Genomic DNA, 24,689 nt, shown 5'->3' with positions numbered 1-24,689 from the left:
CCCTCGTTGTAAGTCTGGCATAAACGAGAAAGAGGTGCAGCTTTTCCCAGGGTTGTCCTTGATCTAGGGATGTAGAACAGATCCAACTGGCGTAGACCATGCGTGGGAAACTGCTGCAGTGAATAGAACCATGTACAAGTCGAGGAAGCGTAGACACATCAAGGACGCGCCGACGATCAGTTAATGATGTGATCTGCATGCGACTTATTCTTCTCTGACTTGGTTCATAAGGGTAATAGAATTTTCTATCCAAAAAACGCTTGAATGTATACTGCACTGCTTCAATAAGTTCTACATTTCGCGAATAGTCACTGCTATCAAACATTATGGCTCCGGAAATCCCTCGGTGGCCCTAATATGTAATAGCTAAAATTTTAAATAATCCGATTCACACAATGTTGATAATCAAAATCCATGATTGTCAAATAACTTGTTAAATATTATATTTTTGTTTTTTTTTCTTTTTTTCTACTGACCTCTTGTAACCGGTTTCAGAAGTCCTTGAGAAATCGGATTAGCAGTCAAAACTAAACCAAATCCATATAACATGTTGATGTGGAAAAAAGGCAATATTTTGGGCTTACTCTAGATTATTCCACATATCTCTCACTTGTCATAAGACATATCTCTACCATTGTACCAACCCTAAACTAAATAAATTTGTCTTTTGCTTATAGCGTAATCCTTGATTTCGGCGCCCCCTAAAGACTGGCGCCCTTGGCGGAGGCCAGCCTGGCCAACCGCACGCCACGGCGCTGTATGTAAGGAACATTGCAGATTTGTGGACATTTCTAGATCTTCGCATGGAATTTGCAAAAATAAAATCCAGAGCGGGTTGAAAGATCATTAAAATTGCTGGAAGTTCTTTACTTAAGATTGCTTTCAGCTTATACTGACCATAACAGCTATTCTCATATGTCAAGGACACACAGACAATAGCTCAGTTTGTCGAGCTGATTGTATATAAGACTATGCTGCCGTGAATCGCATATTTGTCCCATATGAATAGGAAACCCAGCTGGGACAGATATGCGATTCACGGCAGTATGGGTCTGTTAAATTCAATCGGAAATGCATATCTTCGTACATTTTAGAAAGGTGCACAGGATTCTTCTAGTGAGCAAATGTATGCTATATATGTAGACGAAGAATAAGAAGGAATACATTTTGGTTTTATCTGCGTGTACACCTGGTAGATATGGAAACGTAATTGAGTATCCCACTGAATAAAAAAAAAATCTAAGCATTCATTTTCTAATTTTGACTAAGTCAGTACCTAGTCCACGCTGACAAGACAATATGAAGTATGCTTTAGCATAATTACATAATTCTTAAGTGAACTAAGGTTTTAAAATTTGAATCCGTAGGTATATGAAAAATCCCACAATTTCTTTATTTTTATATACTTACTGATATATAACTGATATAAAATTGATCAGATTCAGGGAGCACACGCTCCACGATGAATTTCTTTGAAAGCGGCACAAATACTGGGGTATTGTCTCATCGCCAATGGTATATGCGAGAATATGGGGATTTATCACAGATTGCCTTTCAGTTATTGTAACTCGTCTGGTCGCAAAACAGTTAATCGACTTCGAAAAAGTGAAATCAGAATTGCGTGCACAATTTAATAAAAATTCCGCGGAAAAAAAAAATCAAAATTTCGTTTCGTTTCGATCCGAATCAACATAGACATTTTAAATTTCGTTTCGTTTCGTTTCGTTAGGAAAAAGTGTGTTATCGCATACCCTTAGTGTTCAGGAGCTGATTGCCGATTACTTGCGAAAGGGCTACGCTCATAAGTTCAATGGGCAACAAAATTCATCCAGCTGTCATAGCAGAACATGCTAAGCTACGTAGGATAAAACGACCTATTATGGAGAGGGTAAGCACCGCGTCAAAATAAAACTGATTTCGAGAATTCTTTAAAAATGAACTGTTCATCTTTTTTCACATTGCAGTATGTAGTTGAATAGTATGATCTAAACTTATGTTGTTTAGTTTTTATCACAATGAAAACAAACTTCCGCAATAATAGGACGCAGTTGCCTATCGTTGCGATATTTTTTGAAGGTCAGTCCTATTGTTGCGGTATTGCTTGTATTTCTTATGGAGAGCGATACCACAACAATAGGACCTTAGCACTACCGCAATAATAGGCTCAAAGGAAGCAATTTTTTAAGGAAAAATGTTGATTTTTCATCATTTTGAAAGAAATTTTGTCAAACAAAAGGTGTTCTATTGGTTGATTCGAAGAGTTTTAGGTATCCTGTTTCGGATACTCTTTTATTCAGCATGGACTATTTATACACTACCGCAACATTAGGACATACCACAACGATAGGACGTTTTACCCTACCCATTCTCCAACTAAATGGCACAATATAACGTTGTATAATTCTGGAAAAGTTTAATAAAGGAGTAGCTGCCTGTAATAACGAAACGAAGCAAATACAGGGGTTATACCAAAAGGTTGAGATGGGAAAAATTTTGTGGAAAGTCATATCTTTGCGTAGAATAATCCAATTTTGATAAAATTGGGACAATCGGACGCGGACACTCTTCTAGAATTCTATCCTCATCCAAAACCATCCAAATCCAAGATTTGCTCTTGGCCACTGGAGATATTTCGGGTGTTCCGAGGGCATGTTGAAAATGCAATTTTTATTTCTTCTGCCTCCTCCCCCTCCTTTAATTATAGTTGCCCCTCCCCCTGCTTGTAATTCTGGCTAAACACTTGACCATCTCTCCGCATATTTTTTTATGGATTCTCGATCTACAACAAGCAATAGTCAGCTTCTTCTTCTTATTCGCATTGTTCTTCAATGGATCTACATTCCAACTGGAACTTGGCCTGTTATTATCATTTCCTCAATTTTTAGCCTTCCTAGTGCATTGGGGTCCATTTCGAACAATGTACACCCAAAACAATGCTGTAACTTTGTAACGCAACGAGATAAAAATCTGAAAAATTCAGACTTTCCTAACTTTTGGAAACTAAGATTCCCTGAGAAAATTAGATTCCAGCGACATCTAGTAAAGGCGCCACAAAAAAAGTGACACATTGTGTATTGGGGTCCACCGCAAAGCTCTGGGATGAAGTTTTAGAATTGGCCATTTTACGGATGTTCCAAATCTTCCGGAGGACCGTTTCTTGGACATTTGTAGGTCACATATGGCTTTAACTATTGAGTGTGCCCACAATTTGCCAGAATGAATGGTTACCAAAAAATCGCGAATCTCTAAGATGAACTTTTGGAATTGGCCACTTTTACGGATGTTCCGGATCTTCCAGAGGGCTTTCCGATGACCGCTCGAGGGATAAATTTGCCCAGAAATGGCATATACAAGATAGCAAATACAGTTGGGATCATCAGAGCACATATTTGCAAGCATTTTTATGTTTCATAACACGAAACTCGAAAATTTAATTCCAAATTGAGAAGCTAAAACAGTACATCTTTAGTACAGGTTCCCCGGGGACTAGAGTGGTCAATTTGGATGAATCACCCCATGGACTTGTTACTGGAACCTACAGCTTTCGTTTGGTGCCTAAAGATCGAAAATCGGTTGAAATTTGAGTTTTTGTGATCGTGATGAAATGTTGGGTCCAAATGGACCCCAATGCACTATGTGTAACTTTTATCTAATGCTTTAGGAAGGTTAATTGAAAGCTCTATGTCCGCAACTGCATGAGTATATATGTATCTTGTGTGGCAAGTACAATGGATACACTATGCCCGCCCAGGGTATCGAGAATGTTTCCTACTCGAAAACTTCCTAGACTGGACCGAGAATGGAACTCGCTGTAGTATTCAGAGTAAGCGGCTAATGATTTTAGTTTGTATAAGTGATTCTAGACTATGAATTGATTCTGCTATTGCGAATAGTACATTAAACATAAGCAATCAAATATACCAATCGTGAAATCACATTTTTCCGCGTGCCCCAATTTACCGTACAATGTTACAAGTTTTACATTAGACTTGATTCGAACTCTCAATTTTGCATATGCACTAGTCACGATAGAGAAAGAATCTGTGTATGATTGAGTGCATGATTGTGCAGTGTGAGATGGTGTTGGTAGCGCCATCGGGTTAAGTAGCAACGACGAAGATTGCACCGTGAGTTTGTTGTCGAATTTTAAAACGAACAGTCGCACCGCTCTTCAACGGCGGATTCCATTCAGCCGTTTTCGGCTAGAATACGACACTCGCCATCTTCGGATTGGCAGTCCTACGCCTTTGACCACTAGGCTAACTGGAGACAATAGTCGGCTTATTAGTTTTAGTTTCTGGGGAAAGCATAAAACATGATGAAAGTAAACGTCACATAAAATGACAAGCAGAAGAAAAAAAAAATGCATTTTCAACATACTCTCGGAAAACCCGGAACATCTGTCATAACATAACTGTGCCATATGAATAGGAAACCCAGCAAATATGGGACAAATATGCGGTTACAGGCAGCGTAGTTCAGGGACCTTGCAGAATTTACCTTATTTTTATTTTATTCTTATTTTATGTTTAAATTATTTTCACAGCAAAAACAAGTGTTTGTTTTGGTATTGGTGTGACATTGCCTCTATCCCACCAACTTCTGAAAGAGATTTTTTGATAAAAGTCTTTAAACTTAGGAACATTTGTATCCCTCATCAGTATACCAAAGGATTCGGACATAAAAATCGACCGTCGATTGTTCATTTGTGGGTTGTGAAAAGGAGAAAAAAAAAATCTAATTTAGTTAGGGTTAGACGGTTCGATTTAATTAAGTAAGACACTTGATTTAAATGTGAAATTAATATCCAAACACTTCACTTAATTTGAAAGTCATATAAATCCACGGTTCCGAATGATCTAGCATGGAATACTTGTTCCAAACATACGATTTCGGTTGCTAGTAACTATACCAAACTCACAATGTGTTAACGCACAACTCATTTCAACGAAGCTCATTCACTATCTACATACAAACCAGTCCCCCAAACAACAACAGGGTTTCATATTCGCATTGAAGCCGCGGCGCTAGATAAAGCATCAACGTGTAGCTGAAACCAAATTCCAAAGCTTCTTCTTCTAGCGCAGCACTCGCTTTTGGCCAGGGTCAGATATGGCTTTTTCGTGCTTCGAAGAACCAACCATCCACCAGCTTTGAGCAGCAGCTTTGTTGCCCTGCGCTGATGCTATTCAGACTCGCAACCGGGAAAGTTCCTGTGGCTGGCTTTTTGTAGTGCAGAGGGTAACAAGCTTTCTACCTTCCGGTACCCTCCTCCCACTTGGCCGAATTGAACGCGCTTTTTTCTTCCAAGCGAATACTTTGGAAAGCACTACTAATCATGTGACGTGTGTCGTTGCTTTTGTCATGATGGTGCTTTCGGTGGGTTGATTGGGTAACGTAAATGAGAATAAGCGTCTTGAATGGCGGCTGGGATGGGGGAGGGCTAAAGCTGCAGATCTGGTAGAGGTTTGAATGCTTCTCGAAGAACTGGTACCCTGGTCGTTTGTCGCTTTCGGAGGGAACTTTACCGAACCTCGCAGTTTAACGAGTGGAGCGAGAATGTGTGACAAGATTGAACCAGAAGCTTTGAGAGAATTTAAAGCTTAAATGCTTTTTGAAGTCTGTGAACGACTAAAATGATTAATTCAAATTGTGACATATTTTTTAAAATTGGAAACATAATTTTTTTAACTAGCTGAGCATTTACTCATTCATCTTGGTGCAGTTCACGGTAGCGAGTATTTTTCGCTTCTAGACTTTAGAGTGGCATATCGATAAGCTTCCAATTACTCCCCGTTCCAATTGTCGACCATGTCCAACGGGACGGTAATTAGTTTTCAAAACCCATAAAAGCCCCACTTTCCCGACTCGCGCAAAATCTGCTCCGCTTCCAGTGTTTCACCGAACCAGCTGACTAAAACAGCGGATTCACGACCAAGCAAAACTCGAAAATGGGTTCAATCCCGCTCTCGCTGCTGATCCTAGTAACGGTGACGACGACGGCAACGACAACGACGACGACGACGACGACAACCCCGTTGATGACGATGAGCGGTAGCGTGGATACAGCGGAGATCAGCAACTACCAGCCTACCCACCGACCGCTAACTCTGCAAGACGAACTGAACCGCATGTACGTGACGCTGAGCAAGTTGAGTCACCACACGCAGCCGGACATCAGGCGAACGGTTTGCATCGTTCCCATCGAGCGGGAACCGGTTTGCGGCAGCGACGGACAGACCTACGCCAATCGCTGGCTGATGGAGTGTACGGCACTGGCGAATAGGTCCAGGATCGCTGAGATTACGACTGGTAAATGCGAAGCTGTGTGAAGGTTGGTTTGTTTTGGATGTTGACAATTGTTGGCCAAAATGGAGAAGTTTGAAGTGTTTGGAAATGGAATAAGTGCTGAAATGGATCGGATTCACACCGTTAATAAACTCATCGAAGGCGTCATTTCAGATTTTTTTTCTCTTATGTCTCACTGAACCTTGACTCAAGCGAATCGTAGCGACACCTGCGGAGAAGTCATACTGGAGCCCATCTTGGGTATGAATCATTTCAATATCAAATTACCAACAAGATTGCTCGTAAATCAGTTCTTTGATGGATAATGAGAATCATAGACCTGAATATTTAAACACAATACAAATACAAAGGTAAAATACGCAAAGAATACGCAAAAATAAGAACAAACTAATAGTTCGTGATATTCGTCATTAATTGCATAATTTGATCTCCTCACGATGGTTCAGTACAACATATTAAAATTGTTCTCTATTCTTTTATCTCTTATATCAATCATATCAATCATGATTCCCCTCGGAATCCGAATCAGATTCCCCTCGGAATCTTGATCGGATTCCACTCGGAATCCGGATCGGAATCCCAATCGGATTGTACTCGGAATCCCGACCGGATTCCACTCGGAATCGAATTTCACTTGGAATCTGGATCGGATTCCAATCGGAATCTGAATCGGATAAGATTCGGAATCCTGTTTGGATTACCCTCGGAATCCGGTTTGAATTCTCCTCGGAATCCGGTTTGGATTCTCTTCGCAAACCCTCGAAATCCTGATCGAATTCCCCTCGGAATCCTGATCGGATTCCACTCGGAATCTTGATCGGATTCCACTCGGAATCCTGATCGGATTCCACTCGGAATCCAGATCGGATTCCACTCGGAATCCTGATCGGATTCCACTCGGAATCCTGATCGGAATCCACTGGGAATCCAGATCGGAATTCACTAGGAATCCGGAAAGGATTTCACTTCCAGTCGGAATCCAGATTGTATTCCAGTCGAATTCCGGATTGTATTCCAGTCGGAATCCGGATCGGATACCAGTTGGAATACGGATCGGATACCAGTCGGAATCCAAATCGGATTCCAATCGGAATCCGGATCGGATTCCAGTTGGAATACGGATTGGATTCCACTCGTAATACGGATTGGATTCCACTCGGAATAAGGATCGGATTTCACTCGGAATCCGGATCGGATTCCACTCGTTATCCGGATCGGATTCCCCTCGGAATCCGGATTGGATTCTACTCGGAATCTGGATCGGATTCCACTTGGAATCCGGATCGGATTCCACTCGGAATCCGGATCGGATTTCACTCGGAATCCGGATCAGAAGCCACTCAGAATCCGGGTCGGCTTCCACTCGGAATCCGAAATCCGGATCTGATTCCACTCGGAATCCGGTTCGAATTCAACTCGGAATCGTGTTCGGATTCCACCCGGAATCCGGTTCGGATTCCACCCGGAATCCGGTTCGGATTCCACCCGGAATCCGGTTCGGATTCCACTCGGAATCCGGTTCGGAATTCCACTCGGAATCTGGTTCGGATTCCACTCGGAATCCGGTTTGGATTCCATTTGGGATCCGATTCAGATTCCACTCGGAATCAGGTTCAGATTTTACTCGAAATCCGGTTCGGATTCGATTCGGAATGCGGTTCGAATTCCCCGCGGAATGCGGTTCGAATTCCACTCGGAATAGAGTTCAGATTCCACTCGGAATCCGGTTCGGATTCCACTCAGAATCCGGTTCAAATTCCAATCGGAATCCGGTTCGGATTCCACTCAGAATCCGGTTCGGATTCCACTCGGAATCCGGTTTTGACTCCACTCGGAATCAGATTAGGATTCAACTCGGAATCCGATTAGGATTCCACTCGCAATCCGATTAGGATTCCACTCGGAATCCGATTAGGATTCCACTAGGATTAAACTCGGAATCCGATTAGGATTCCACTCGGAATCCGGTTAGGATTCCACTCGGAATCCGGTTAGGATTCCACTCGGAATCCGGTTAGGATTCCACTCGGAATCCGGTTAGGATTCCACTCGGAATCCGGTTAGGATTCCACTCGGAATCCGGTTAGGATTCCACTCGGAATCCGGTTAGGATTCCACGCGGAATCCGGTTAGGATTCCATTCGGAATCCGGTTAGGATTCCACACGGAATCCGATTAGGATTCCACACGGAATCCGATTAGGATTCCACACGGAATCCGATTAGGATTCCACACGGAATCCGATTAGGATTCCACACGGAATCCGATTAGGATTCCACTCGGAATCCGATTAGGATTCCACTCGGAATCCGATTAGGATTCCACTCGGCATCCGATTAGGATTAAACTCGGAATCCGATTAGGATTCCACACGGAATCCGATTAGGATTCCACACGGAATCCGATTAGGATTCCACTCGGAATCCGGTTAGGATTCCATTCGGAATCCGGTTAGGATTCCATTCGGAATCCGGTTAGGATTCCATTCGGAATCCGGCAATCGATATGCGGTTAGGATTCCAATAGGAATCATATCAAGATTCCACTCGGAATTCGGTCAGGTTTCCACTCGGAAAACGGTTAGGATTCCACTCGGAAGCTGGTTAGGATTCCACTAGGAATCCGGTTAAGATTCCACCCGAAACCCGGTTGGGATTTCACTAGGAAACCGGTTAGGATTCCACTCGGAATCCGGTGCGGATTCTAATGGGAATCCGGTTAGGATTCTACTCGGAATCCGGTAGGAATTCCACTCGGTATCCCGTTAGGATTCCACTCTAAATCCGGTTTGGATTCCACTTGGAATCCGGTTAGGATTCCACTTGGAATCCGGTAGGATTCCACTTGGAATCCGGTTAGGATTCCACTTGGAATCCGGTTAGAATTCCACTCGGAATCTGGTCAGGACTCCACTCAAAATCCGGTTCGGATTCCACTTGGAATGCGGTTCGGATTCCACTCGGAGTCCGTTCGGATTCCACTCGGAATCCGGTTCGGATTCCACTCGGAATCCGGTTCGGGTTCCACTCAAAATCCGGTTCGGATTCCACTCAAAATCCGGTTCGGATTCCCCTCGGAATCCGGTTCGGATTCCCCTCGGAATCCGGTTCGGATTCCCCTCGGAATCCGGTTCGGATTCCCCTCGGAATCCGGTTCGGATTCCCCTCGGAATCCGGTTCGGATTCCACTTGGAATCGTGTCCGGATTCCACTCGGAATCCGGTTCGGATTCCACTCGGAATCCGGTTCGGATTCCACTCGGAATCCGGTTCGGATTTCACTCGAAATCTGGTTCGAATTCTACTCGGAATCCGGTTCAGAATCGACTCGGAACCCGGTTCAGATTCCACTCGGAATCCTGATCATATTCGGTTAGGAATGCGGTTCGAATTCCGCTGGGAATCCGGTTAGGATTCCACTCGGAATCCGGTTAGCATTCCACTCGGAATCCGATCAAAATTCCAATCGGAATCCGGTCACGATTCCACTCGGAATCCGGTGGAAATACCACTCGGAGTCCGGTTAGAATTCCACTCGGAATCCGGTCAGGATTCCACTCGGAATCCGGTCAGGATTCAACTCGGAATCCGGTCAGGCAACCACTCGGAATCCGGTCAGGATTCCATCTGGAATCCGGTCAGGATTTCATCCGGAATCCGGTTCGGATTCCACTCAGAATCCGGTTCGGATTCCTCTCGGAATTCGGTTCCGATTCCACTCGGAATGCGGTTCGGATTCCACTCGGAATCCGGTTTGGATTCCACTCGGAATCCGGTTTGGATTGCACTCGGAATCCGGTTCGGATTCCAGCTCGGAATCCGGTTCGGATTCCAGCTCGGAATCCGGTTCGGATTCCAGTTCGGAATCCGGTTCGGATTCCAGTTCGGAATCCGGTTCGGATTCCAGTTCGGAATCCGGTTCGGATTCCAGTTCGGAATCCGGTTCGGATTCCAGTTCGGAATCCGGTTCGGATTCCAGTTCGGAATCCGGTTCGGATTCCACTCGGAATCTGGATTGGATTCCATTCGGAATCCGGATCAGATTCCACTTGGAATCCGGTTCGGATTCCACTCGGAATCCGGTTCGGATTCCACTCGGAATCCGGTTCGGATTCCACTCGGAATCCGGTTCGGATTCCACCCTGCATCCGGTTCGGATTCCACTCGGAATCCGGTTCGGATTCCACTCGGAATCCGGTTCGGATTCCACCCTGCATCCGGTTCGGATTTCACCCTGAATCCGGTTCGGATTCCACCCTGTATCCGGTTCGGATTCCACTCGGAATCCGGTTCGGATTCCACTCGGAATCCGGTTCGGATTCCACTCGGAATCCGGTTCGGATTCCACTCGGAATCCGGTTCGGATTCCACTCGGAATCCGGTTCGGATTCCACTCGGAATCCGGTTCGGATTCCACTCGGAATCCGGTTCGGATTCCACTCGGAATCCGGTTCGGATTCCACTCGGAATCCGGTTCGGATTCCACTCGGAATCCGGTTCGGATTCCACTCGGAATCCGGTTCGGATTCCACTCGGAATCCGGTTCGGATTCCACTCGGAATCCGGTTCGGATTCCACTCGGAGTCCGTTCGGATTTCACTTGGAATCCTATTCGGACTTCATTCGGAATCCTATTCGGATTCCATTCGGAATCTGGTTCGGATTCCACTCGGAATCCTATTCGGATTCCACTCGGAATCCGGTTCGGATTCCACTCGGAATCCGGTTAGGATTCCACTCGGAATCCGGTTAGGATTCCACTCGGAATCCGGTTAGGATTCCACTCGGAATCCGGTCAGGATTCCACTCGGAATCCGGTCAGGATTCCACTCGGAATCCGGTTTGAATTCCACTCGGAATCCGGTTCGGATTCCTCTCGGAATTCGGTTCCGATTCCATTCGGAATCCGGTTCGGATTCCACTCGGAATCCGGTTCGGATTCCACTCGGAATCCGGTTTGGATTCCACTCGGAATCCGGTTCGGATTCCACTCGGAATCCGGTTCGGATTCCACTCGGAATCCGGTTCGGATTCCACTCGGAATCCGGTTCGGATTCCACTCGGAATCCGGTTCGGATTCCACTTGGAATCCGGTTCGGATTCCACTCGGAATCCGGTTCGGATTCCACTCGGAATCCGGTTCGGATTCCACTCGGAATCCGGTTCGGATTCCACTCGGAATCCGGTTCGGATTCCACTCGGAATCCGGTTCGGATTCCACTCGGAATCCGGTTCGGATTCCACTCGGAATCCGGTTCGGATTCCACTCGGAATCCGTTTCGGATTCCACTCGGAATCCGGTTCGGATTCCACTCGGAATCCGGTTCGGATTCCACTCGGAATCCGGTTCGGATTCCACTCGGAATCCGGTTCGAATTTCACTCGGAATCCGGTTCGAATTTCACTCGGAATCTGGTTCAGATTTCACTCGGAATCTGGTTCGGATTCCACTCGGAATCCGGTTCATATTCCACTCGGAATCCGGATCGGATTCGATTAGGAATGCGGTTCGAATTCCGCTGGGAATCCGGTTAGAATTCCACTCGGAATCCGATTAGGATTCCACTTGGAATCCGATTAGGATTCCTCTCGGAATCCGGTCAGGATTCCACTCGGAATCCGGTGAGGATTCCACTCGGAATCCGGTTAGGATTCCACTCGGAACCCGGTTCAGATTCCACTCGGAATCCCGATCGTATTCGATTAGGAATGCGGTTCGAATTCCGCTGGGAATCCGGTTAGGATTCCACTCGGAATCCGGTTAGCATTCCACTCGGAATCCGGTTAGAATTCAACTCGGAATCCGGTTAGGATTCCACTCGGAATCCGGTTAGGATTCCACTCGGAGTCCGGTTCGGATTCCACTTGGAGTCCGGTTAGGATTCCATTCGGAATCCGATTAGGATTCCACCCGGAATCCGGTCAGGATTTCACTCGCAATCCAGTCAGGATTCCACTCGCAACCTAGTCAGGATTCCAATCGGAATCCTATTTGGATTCCAATCGGAATCCTATTTGGATTTCACTCGGAATTCGGTTAGGATTCCACTCGGAATCCGGTCAGGATTCCACTCGGAATCCGGTCAGGATTCCACTCGGAATCCGGTCAGGATTCCACTCGGAATCCGGTTCGGATTCCCCTCGGAATCCGCTTCGGATTCCACTCGGAATCCCCTTTGGATTCCATTTGGGATCCGGTTCGGATTCCACTTGGAATCCGGTTCGGATTTCACTCGAAATCCGGTTCGGATTCCACTCGGAATCCGGTTCGGATTCCACTCGGAATCCGGTTCGGATTCCACTCGGAATCCGGTTCGGATTCCACTCGGAATCCGGTTCGGATTCCACTCGGAATCCGGTTCGGATTCCACTCGGAATCCGGTTCGGATTCCACTTGGAATCGTGTCCGGATTCCACTCGGAATCATGTTCGGATTCCACTCAGAATCGCTTTGGATTCCATTTGGGATCCGGTTCAGATTTCACTCCGGTTCGAATTCCACTTGGAATCCGGTTCGGATTCCACTCGGAATGCGGTACGGATTCCACTCGGGATCCATTTCGGATCCCAATCGAAATCCAGTTCGGATTTCACTCGGAATCCTGTTCAGATTCCACTCGGAATCCTGTTCGGATTCCACTCGAAATCCGGATCAGGTTCCACTTGGAATCCAGTTCGGATTCCACTCGGAATCATGTTCGGATTTCACTCGGAATCTAGTTCGAATTCCACTTGGAATCCGGTTCGAATTCCACAAGGAATCCGGTTTGGATTCCATTTGGGATGCGGCTCAAATTCCACTCGGAATCCGGTTCGGATTTCAATCGAAATCCGGATCGGATTCAGGTCGGAATTCCACTCGGAATCCGGATTGGATTCCATTTGAGATCCGGTTCAGACTTCACTCGGAATCCGGTTCGGATTCCACTCGGAATCCGGTTTGGATTCCATCCAAAATCCGGTTCGGATTCCATCCAAAATCCGGTTCGGATTCCACTCGGAATCTGGTTCGGATTCCACTCGGAATCTGGATTGGATTCCATTCGGAATCCGGATCGGATTCTACTTGGAATCCGGATCAGATTCCACTTGAATTCCGAACCTGATTCCACTCTTAATCTGAATTAGGAAGGAAGTAGGAAGGAAAGGAAGGAAGTAGGAAATCCGGAAAGGAAGTTTTCTTTCAATTATCGGTTAAGGATTCCGAAAAGGGTGCCTCACTGAATCCGGATAAAATTCTTTCCGCTATCTAGACAATATTTCTTTCGGAATTCGGACAGATTACTCTGGGTTTCCGGCCAGAAAGCAAATCCCTTTGTGCTTACGAGCATTTTATCGGCAATCCTGGCCTCATTTATTTGTCTTGTTTTCTTTTTAATTTTCGTATGGGAAAATTTGTAGCTGCTTTTATAAAACATAAAAATGATCTGAAATCTTCAAGGAACTTCAATAAACAAGCCCAAACATTGATTTGTTTGAATTTGGTGAATTTAAGAATAGTTGGATAATTCCTAATCGAAATTGACCATTTAATAAAAGTCCGCAAATGCTTTCGGAGCTCATAATGGTAGAGAAATTGTATAATTATCCTAGAAAGGATTTGTGGAGAGCAGAAACAAATTTACATGGCTTAGGTATTTGACACACCTTCATTTATTATTATCAGATCAAATGATTGGAATTTAAGAAAGAATAATATAAAAAGTGAAACAATTGATATTCCTAACAGCGATATTCGTATCAGCTTCAATAGTGAAAAAGTTTTTATTTGATCATCATATTGGACTCAAAGATAGCCCCTCTCCTCTAAAATTCTACGTCGATGATGGATGTCTCTACACAATACCATTTTCAAGCCGCTTCTACTAATCGAAAGCTTATGGAAGTTAACATTCTCATTCTCTATCTTGGCAGACTGCAGAGCTTTACGGAGCCAAAACTTTCCATTTCCTCATCTTTCAAAGGAAAGCACTCACCACCCCAAGTTTGGACACCTTCGCTCCTGTACCACACAAAGCTTCGTACTTCGTTCGAGCTTCAACGACGTTTTGTGGCCCAGATACGATACGGCAACTGACTGTTGCCAATACAAACCTATTTAGGGTATAGCAACTGAATGAGACAAAACTTGCTTGGCCCCCACCACCACCCGACGACCGCCCGAAAACTCAAACCAGAGCCAGAGCGTATAGCAAAAGCACTTTAGATGCGGGTGTATGCAATTAGAGTGGTGTTCGAACGTGTCTCGGTCTCATTCCCTTGACCAGCGCACTGTGGGAATTCGGAAGGCTGGAAACTGGGAAATCATCTGAATCGTTAGTGTATTAAAAGGGTTTACTGACCGAGTTTATGTACTACCAAAGAAAGAACACGAACCACCTTTGGTTTATATTTTCTACAAACATTCAATAATTCAATAAATAATAAATTCAGTGAACTATTTACAATGCGTAAAATAAAGAACTACCAATCGTCACGTTTCATGAAAACCAATGCAATCTACGTAAAATAATTGTAGCCATTCACTTGTATAAAAAATACCCATAGTGGGACGCTTGCTCGGTGATCACTACCTAAGCTACTCTCGAAAGCATCTCTGCAAATATTTGCATTTAGCCAAGCTTCCCGAAGCTGGCCGTAGCCAGAAATTTGTTTGAATACTCCGGGGGCGTTGAGTTTTCAACTACGCCTCCGATTGCTCTTAAAAAGTTCGAAGGGTGAATGGGGCAGTATCGTAAAATAAAGTTCACCTTTTCGTTGTCCGGTGTGAGAAACAACTGTCCGGGCAGGACTTTGCAATCGAGGATTGAAATTTCGTCATAAAATCCGAGAAGCATAACCGGGGACGCAGGAGTCGGTACCTTTAACGATTTTTTTTCATTTAAATGTATTACGCAATTCAACGGAACTTCCGACAAACAGCATAAAACAAACATCATTCAGAAAGCGATAAAGCCCAATCAAGGGTGCAATTGTTCGGCGCTGCCTCAACCCATCCTTGACGCCGTCATACGGCACCACATGCTTTTCGTTTTTTTTTTCTCTGCGACCACATGGGTGGGTAAGTGGGAAAGCTACTCACAAATGCACCCCTCAATCTCCTGCTCACTGGATGACACTCGGGCGGCTTGCCTTCTGGTTTGATGCGACATTGCTTCGGTGCCACTGACGGCGATGATGATAATGATGCTAATGAACCCGAAAATGTTTATCCATTTTCCTTGAGAGATATGGGGGCAATAACATGACTGGCCTTTTCCATTGCAGTCAACATTTCGAGGGTTGTCGGGGTGAAAACAATATTTTTCGTTGATGGTGAAGGATGTAAGCTGGGCGCATTAGGAATCAGGAATCATCAAGTTTGATTGCACAATTTTGTCCAAAAAGATTAACAAGTGATCTTAAAGTGCATCAAGCGAGTTTGTGATGTCACGCTCTTTTAGATACACTTTCGACAGTTTGTTTTCAATAATATATACTCACTGAGATCAAATTGTAAGGAATAACGCCATTACTTCATGTTTGGTCCAGACAGAGGCTAAATAACTCACCTGAAAAGAAGAAAAACGAAATGGTTTTGGTTAATATCATTGTTAGTTACTATTTCCATAAGTGAAACGAAATTGAGTTAGAAACATTCTCGCATCGAAGTTACTGATATTAGATTTGAAAAAAAATCATTCGTGCCCTTCCAAGATACAAATTTGTAACATTTTTTTTAGAAAATGGGATTAATTGGAAAAAAGTATTGACTAGTTTTATGACTTGTGACTATTATTAAGACAATTTCTGTCCTGTCACTATGTGGAGGAGGATGTATTAGGAATTAGAATAATTATGATTAGAAAAGTATTAAAATCATAACTTTTAAGGGTTCAAATTAACTGGTTTTAAACTTCTAGACTTTTTTTTTAAATTATAGATCATTGTCTACAAAGAACTACACAGGCCGGATTGATTTGAAAGGATGGTGCCTTAAAATTTTGACGCAGTTCCCACTTGTTGTCGCTCTTCGAACGTAACGACCAACCACGAAGAAAAGAGCGAGTATAAAAAAATCGATGTGAATACGTCGTTTTAGGATTTCAAACACACATTTCTAATGTTCTAATTGCAGTACCCAAACCGGAGTGGGGGTCACTGCTGAAGTCCAATAAAAGGCGGAACATAAGATATGTCCCCTTACTGAGGAGAAGGCGTTAATGATAAACCAAGCATAGAAGCTACGGCAATGCATGGCAGTCGCCAGCGTGACTCCTAAAGGGAGTAAGGTTGAGCAGGTTGCTGATCATGTAACCTTACAAGGTCCAAATCTGTTCGTGGTGAGAAAAACACATAGTCGACGATGGTCAAGCGATGGAACCACCGATACTGCATGAGGTTAAGAAAGCACTAAATGAGCTAAAAAACGGCGACACGTTTTAGGAAGAAGCACCCCGCTAACGCTCTCCGACTTCTCCAAGGTTGTCCTTGACGTCGCTGATTCTTCCATTCCTCAAATTATTACTTGATCTGAAAAAATGAGCGACAAAAAGTCTTCTGATACGGATAGAATAGGATGTCCGATGCTGAAAAACCTTCCCCCTACTTTAAAAATAGTATTCCTATATCTGGCAAATCAAGCCTGGACCAGTCAGACCCTTCCCGTCGATTGGTGCCTCAGCCAAGAAGCCGATCCCTAAAAAGAGTATCTCCTCATGCGACACCGGTCGTAGGTCAAACGTCGCCGAGAGGTAGGTAAACCGTAGGCTACGTGAATAGCTTGAGGCTGACGGAAGATTTGGTTTCCGCCAACACGCCTATCGCTCGGGAAATGGGGTCAGTTTGTACGTTACCAGATTAGGAGACGTACTCCAAAACGCCTCCGACAAAGGGAAACACGCTGATCTAGTTTCTCTGGATATTTCGAAGGCATTCAACCGCACTTGGACTGAAGCAGCTGGTGGACTATATGTGGTAGAAGTTTGCGTATATGAACCCGAGTAGCAGTTAGTGTAGTCTCAAGATTAATGGGCAGCCGATTCCAAACCGGACAATCATCAAAGTCCTTGGAGTGGCACGTCGGGAGATTGTCGACATACTCTCCTCAGTCTTCAACCAGTACCTCCGCATAGCTTCCGGGCTTCTTCCCTCCACACCCGCTGAGGTTGCCTGCGCCGAAGCAGGTGTCCTCTCCTTGTCCATTACGAGGAACTTTAAAAGAGGGGACAACGTGGAGGTTCTACGAAGATCAGTTGTCGAGCCACTAAACAACGTATTCAGGAACCATGTGCTACTCTGAGCAAGGTTAGGCGATGCTGGGAACAACCTAAAGGTGTCCAATAGCCTTCTTCTTAGCGGAAACCACAGCTCTGTTTATTGCAGCAACCGCTCCCTCCGACTAGTCGGTCCTAGTCCTGACCAAAGGTTGTTAAAAGAACAATACATCTTTTAGGGTGACTTGGCCAGAAGGGCTTCGCCACCTGGGGTAGCCCTGACTTCTGGTCACGGCCACGGAAGTCGTCTGGGGTGGGTTACAACCACCTCTTTTCCCAGGGCCGGCTCTTCACTATTCAGCTAATCAGGGAACAAAGAAACACTACTCCGCGATTTCACTTTTAGTAACTATTTTTATTAGACTTACTGTGTGGCGTGTCTCGTGTAAGGTGTAGGGCTGGCCAGCGAAGACGGGATGCTCGAGATAGAATGGGTTGGGCGGGCGGAGTACTCGGGAGGCACTGCAGACCAAACGACGTGGTCCTTTTGGCCACGATGGCTGCCGCTGAACGATGTCGCTCTACGACGCGGTGCGATTTCCCGCTAAGGGGCAAGCGTGATTGGCCGTACGGGGACCAAATCCGGCGCTGGTGGATGAACCACACTTCTGCGATCAGTAACGATGGGCCCTGATAAAGATTGGACAGGGCATTTAAGGAAGGGTGATGCTACTGGGGTTTTCTTTGGTCTCATACCTGACTCCAATATATTAAGCAATGCTCAATGATTGCTTGAATGCTCTGAATGATCCCAAAAACACACATCCATGTGGTATCTACCACTCTTAAAGCAGCAAAGATGATGTCGTTTGTAGCTTAGGGAACTTTTTCACTTTTTACTCTCTTTCGGTAGACTTGATCCGATCACTATGACAGTTGGAGTTGAAAAGAGTGATCTTCTTACCCAGTAGCTAAGACTCCTAAGACCCCTCCTTTCCTCATGCAATCTCATCCCATTTCCTTTTCCTATATCCTTTCCGCAACTCCAATGCCTTCCCAATCCTTTGTCATCCCGTAGATTATTGTATCGTGTGTTTAATGTGTGAAGTGTGCTTAACTTAATGATTACATTATTTGATTTGGCAGTTGGTTTATTGGGAGTGGCTAATTTAAATATTTATTACAGCGGTTTACTCTCTTTGAGTTCATACTGAACAGCAGTATGCTCTTCTGCTCTCTATGCTTTCTTGCTCTGGACTGGGGAAATAGGGTGAACGCACCAGAATGGTAACAAGGTTCGAATAATCGAATGTTTTTGGTGAAGCCCTCGCTTCGCTTCGTCACCCTCGCTTCGTAACATATTCATATTCGGCTCAACACTGTCAATTTCCGATCGAATAGGTATCAGTCAGTGAGTATTAAGTACATATTTAGATTTTGTAAACTAATAAATTTCTGTGAAGCTGAACACTTATATGGAATGTCACTGAGGATAATCTAGATGAAGTCGGTCACCAAGGCCGGCGTTTCACGACATCGGTTCCCCCGGGCTATCATCAAAGCCTGGTTCAAAGAGATTGTCAGCCAGGATTGGGAGAACCAATGGGCAGCTTACAGGACCACACAGCTACGGAAGGTCAAAGGATCCACAGCATCCTGAAGCTACATGCCCAGACTCAAAGACCAGCAAGTCATCTCCCACCTTCACACAGGTCACACCAGATTCGGCGGTAGGTATTTTCTGGACCATTTAAAAAATCAGCGAAGTACAAAACTCAATAGAGCATGTTTGCCAAATGTACAAAAGTTTGACATTCCTCGATCCATCTACTAATATACGAGATATCTTGACTGACGATACCGCAAATCTATCAACCCCTCGTGGTGCATTCTTCGTACCCGTCTCTCATAAGCCATGTCATGCGGAATTTCGCCTTTTGCTTGGCAAAGGCCATGCGTTATGTGGAATTTTGCCTTTTGCTTGGCTGCGATCTGAGTTTTTAATACTACCCGAAACTATTTTAATTACCACAGTGCTTCTCAGCGCTATTTGTACCGACTGATCCCGCTACGATCTTTGCTTGGACCCGTGCCTTCGTTTTATGTTGGACCCGTTTGCGGAAGTAAAATTCCGACTGAGAAAAAAAACCATAAAAGGTCACGTCTCCACACTCAGCAATGAAAATTAATGAAAACCATGCCATGGATGCTAAATGCATGATTTGTGGTGGAACCTCTTACGCCAAGGACGCATGTCCTGTGAGAGAAGATTCCAATAAATTTAAATGCGCCAATTCTGAGAGCAACCACTAATACAATTTCTGAAAATGCCCTTCACACAAAAAAGTTTTGAAATACCGTGCAAAATTGATGACCGGAAATTCTAATAGAATCCCAGATTCGCTGGGTAAAAATATCACAAACAGTTCATTGAATTCAAATTTTTTAAACATACCTATCTGGCAAGCCGGCTTTGGGACCGTTCGTCGAATGATGTATAGACTAATGTACATTTGGTTGAATGGGCATTTAGTCGAAAGGACATTTAGTCAAATGAATATTTAGTCGAATGCACATTTAATAAAAAAAAACATTTGGTCGAAAGAACATTTGAACCGTTTGTTTGAGAAACTGTATAAGTAACATTTCTGACCAAAATGTGATTTTTATATATTCGGGATCCTCTTTCAAAAATATGTATTCTGGCAAAAAATACAAAAAAAAATTGTTCAGGAATGTATCGATTTTTTTTTTCGTCTGTTTGAAAAACTACATAGGGTAAAACGTCCTATCGTTGTGGCATGTCCTAATGTTGCGGTAGTGTTAAAATAGTCCATTCTGGATATAATAGCATTGAAAACAATTGTGGATTCGCTAAAACTCATAGAATTAACGACTAGAACAACTTTTGTTTGATAAAATTCCTTTCAAAATTATGAAAAATCAACATTTTTCATTCAAAATTTGAATCCTTTGAGCCTATTATTGCGGTAGTGCTAAGGTCCTATTGTTGTGGTATCGATTTCCATAAGAATTACATGCAATACCGCAACAATAGGACTGACCTTGAAAAAATGTCGCAACGATAGGCAACTGCGTCCTATTATTGCGGTAGTTTGTTTTTATTGTTCTAAAAACAAAACAACATAAGTTTAGCACAATTGACGTAATATTTACGAAACTATAGTTAACGAGCAACCTATTCGACTACTGCAATGTGGAAAAAGACCAACAGGTAATTTTTAAAGAATTTTTGAAATCAGTTTTGTTTTGACACGGTGCTTAACTCCTCCATAATAGGTCGTTTTACCCTATGTCCACGCACTTTGAAGAGCAATTATGGAGTACTGCTTACAGTTTTTGCACTGGAAGTACACCATGGTGTTGAGTTTTGCCAAACACTATTGATCTGTATCGAAGAAATCCAAAGGTTCGGTGCCAATTTGTTCAAAAACAGTTTTTGTTGTTTTCTCGAAATTGTGTAAAATGGACTTAAGCAGTTTCTCCAACAAATGATTCATTTAGTCGAAAGAACATTTAGTCGAAAGAACATTTAGTCGGAAGCACATTTAGTCGAAAGGAAATTTAGCCGAATTTTGAAAGAGTTTAGTCGGTAATAGGTAATCAGTTCAATGGATAATTCGTCAATGGATTTTTGTTTTAAGTTGAATAAATAATCCACAAGATACATTGATAAACTGATTAGAGGAATTCAGTTGACGTGAGGAAGTTCAATCAGCAGCGAAAGAAACGAATACGGAAGCCAATGAGGATTTCTCAGCTGAGCAGACAGATTTGATTATAAAAAGGATTGGATTAGTAAAAAAGTACTTATGATACTTTGTCTTTCGTCGAAAGATTCTTCCTGCATCGTCAGAACGACCGTTATTTTCCGTTGAAGAATAGGTATTTTTTAAGCTAGAATTTAAGTAAAAATGATATATTGCGGGGAAAATGTTATATTTTCTGGTTCTAACATTTTTAAATGCTGAAGGACTGCCCATAAACCGCGTGGAAATGCTAGTGAATGGCAATGATTAGTGAATAGACATAGGAAATGTATATTTATCATCAATGGTGACTGGTTGATGTTCCTGGAAAGTAAGGACTGCATCAAAAGAACGTCCATAAATTATGTTACGAAAAATTAACCATTGTTAATCCCTCCTCCATTCGTTATCCCACTTTTTGTATGAAATTTTATATAAATTTATATGAGTAGTGGGGGATGTAAAGCCAATAATAAGAAGATGAAGAAGATGAGTAGTCACACTTTTAGAAACCCTCTCCCTCCCTCTCCTCCGCGTGACTTAATTTATGAACGTTCCCTAGGATAAGATGGCATTCGTTGATAACTTAACAATAAATTTGAAAATATTTGACCTTCTTAACCCTTTCGGGACGATTAGGTCATATATGCCCAGCGTTTGAGATTGGCTGTGAAAAACTACCGAAGATTGCTAGGTCCCCAGTTTCTTCAGCAAAAATGTTCATTAGGATATCGGCTACCCAGGAAAAATATTGGAGGTCAAGTTTGACTATACCCTGAAGACCTAGATATCCAAAACCTTGGGAAGATTTTGCTTCTGACAGCTTGCAGATGAATCTGAAATATTTGGATCCTATACCACATTGTTTAATAAATCAAGTTTAGTCATCTTGATCGTTGAGACAGTGATCAGTTTTCTGGAATACGAGATGCTCAAGGTTCTCCTAAACGTTTTCGAATTCAGCCCACGGTATCTACCAATTCAACCAAGGCTTATGCAAAGTCATCATCGTCGTCATATACCCAATCCTGTCCAATAGGCACACACGCATCATTTAAATCCAGGTTTCTCAATGATGTTCAAGGTATTGCAAAACGTTCCCAAGTTCAATCCAAAGTATCTACCGGACAACCAAGGCTTCAGGCAATGTCCTCAACATCGATATGTACCCAACATGGTTCAATAAGCATGTGCGCACCATGCAAACTCAATTCTCTTGAATTTGAGATGTTCAAGGTACTCCAAAACATTCTCGAGTTCAGCTCAAAGTATCTACCAGGTCAATAAATCAATGTTTTTGCAATGTCTTTGGCATATACTTAGTATATCCCATAGGAATAATGTAAACACATTTTTTTGGAACACGAGGTGTTCACGGTTAGATCCGGTCTGGTCTAGAATATTTTCATTTGGAAAACATTCTAGATTCCCTGGGCATAGCGTTCGCTTTGTACTTGCCCACGAGATACATACTCATGCAGTGGCGGACATAGAAAAGCTTTCAAAAAATAACTAAGGAAACGCTTATAGAATACTAAGTTTAAATGCTGGCCAAGTTCCAGTTCGAATGTAGAGCCATAGCAAAAGAAGAAGAAGAAGGTGTCCAAGGTCCTCCAAAATGATCTTGAGTTAAGATCAAGATATCTATTAGATGCACAATAACTAAGGAGGTGTTTGTGTCGAGCAATTTAGCTGCGGACTTTTTTGTTGAGGCGTATAACGGACTTGGATGATTAGAATATTTCAGCCAACCGTAAAGGCCTGCAATGGATAGTACAAGTGATGATTGACGTCATATAAGCTAGATGGTTTCACTAACATCATTCATAAGTTGGATCATTGGATAGGTCAAAGCCGTTTTGAAAATTCGGTAGTGCAATGATCTGAGATTCATGACGTTTTGAAGAGATGTAATAAAGTCGGTATTGAGATGTGGAACAGAAATTCTTGGAAAATTGTTCGAAAAGACTATCAAAGTAACCGTGAAAATATTTTTGTATGGCATAATTTGTTCCAACGATTCGATATCGAGTCTTAGAACATCAACTCATGGAGGGTCCACTGTAGCTTGTAGAAGAATTAAGTGATATCCTACCAGCTCGATGGAACTGCTGGAATGATTGTGATGTTATGCACGGATATATCGTTTAGGACTTGGTTGAACGGGTAAGGCACATGTTCGGAACTCCAGGACATTTTTGAGAACAGAAAAGACTTGTAGTAACTTGCAAAAGTATTAAGTACCATTCTATCGGCTCGACGGAACTGCTGGGATGTTTCAGGACTTTGTTGAGCAACTAGATCACATGTTCTGTACTCAAGGACGTTTTGAACAACCGAAAATGCCTGTAGTAGCTTGTAAACATAATGAGTGAAATACTATCGGCTAAATGGATCTGCTGAGATGTTCAACGATGCATGGATACATCATCCAGGGCTTGGTTGATCGGGTAGATCGCATGTTCTGAACTGATTTGAACTCAAGGATGTTTTGGAGAAACTAAAAGGCCTATAGTTGCGTGTAAAAGTAATGAGTGAAATCTTATCGGCTCAATGTACCTGCTAAGATGTTCAGCGATGCACGAATACATCGTTCAGGACTTGGTTGATCGGGTAAATCGCATGTTCTAGATTCCAGAACGTTTTGTAGACCCTGAAATAGTTTGCGCTCATTCAAAACTCGATCAATTTATGTCTTATGTTCACATAGAAAGTTTTGGACATAAATCCCAGCTTAGGAGATTTTGTTTGCAGACATATTTGCTAATGCACATCCGAAAAAGTTTCTCAACGATTTTTCGGTTTTATCAGAATGCCAGATAACAATGCAATCAAACTACAACAATGTGCAAACAAACTACAACGTATCTACTACTACGTCAATGCTGTATGTATTAGTTTGTTCGATCAAACTTTAACAATTGTATGTTGCTTCAAGCATTGTATCTGAGAGAATATCTCATTTTTACTCTGAGAAAGTTGTGGAAGCACAATCACATTTCTCTTGCGATAACTTCAATTTACTGATGTGGTTGTGTACTAAAATCTGTATCCCAGGTCTTTAATAGTGCGTTGTTCGAAGCGCTCTTTTCAATTCGGTAACCGTCGATACCAGTTCGATCCTATGAAAGTTCTTAGTTTGTTGGTTGCATTGGAAAAATGGCTGATATTCAAGCTTCTAATCCAAAGTGTTCGCTATCTCCAGCTGCTGATTCGAAAGATGAGGCGGTGGTTGTATCAGAGCCTGCTTCCACTTCAACTTCTGTGCCACTTGGTGAGAAATCTTCAACCACAATTGGGAAAGGCGTTGGGTCCAACAAGTCTCCAAAAATTGGCGGCAAGTCTAACAGGAAGACTTCGTCGCTCAAATCATTGAGTGGCTATAGGAAAGGCTATAGGACTACTCCAAAAAACAAC

At 43.2% G+C, this 24,689-nt stretch overlaps 2 protein-coding genes across 4 annotated transcripts in view; one reads left to right on the top strand and one right to left on the bottom strand.

The window, feature by feature from the left end:
• LOC134226587 (neurogenic protein mastermind) overlaps positions 1-24,689 on the bottom strand; it is a 471,961-nt gene that overhangs the window by 299,946 nt on the left and 147,326 nt on the right. The window lies entirely within an intron of this gene.
• Positions 5,867-6,652, top strand: LOC134223705 (uncharacterized). The gene has a single exon (XM_062702895.1). It carries the CDS (start codon positions 5,952-5,954, stop codon positions 6,330-6,332), a length of 381 nt encoding a protein of 126 aa, XP_062558879.1. The 5' UTR covers positions 5,867-5,951; the 3' UTR covers positions 6,333-6,652.

Source organism: Armigeres subalbatus, chromosome 3, assembly GCF_024139115.2.
Source record: "Armigeres subalbatus isolate Guangzhou_Male chromosome 3, GZ_Asu_2, whole genome shotgun sequence".
Taxonomy (NCBI): domain Eukaryota; kingdom Metazoa; phylum Arthropoda; class Insecta; order Diptera; family Culicidae; genus Armigeres; species Armigeres subalbatus.
Note: the sequence above shows the minus strand (reverse complement) of the source record. Positions and strands in the feature narration are given on the sequence as shown.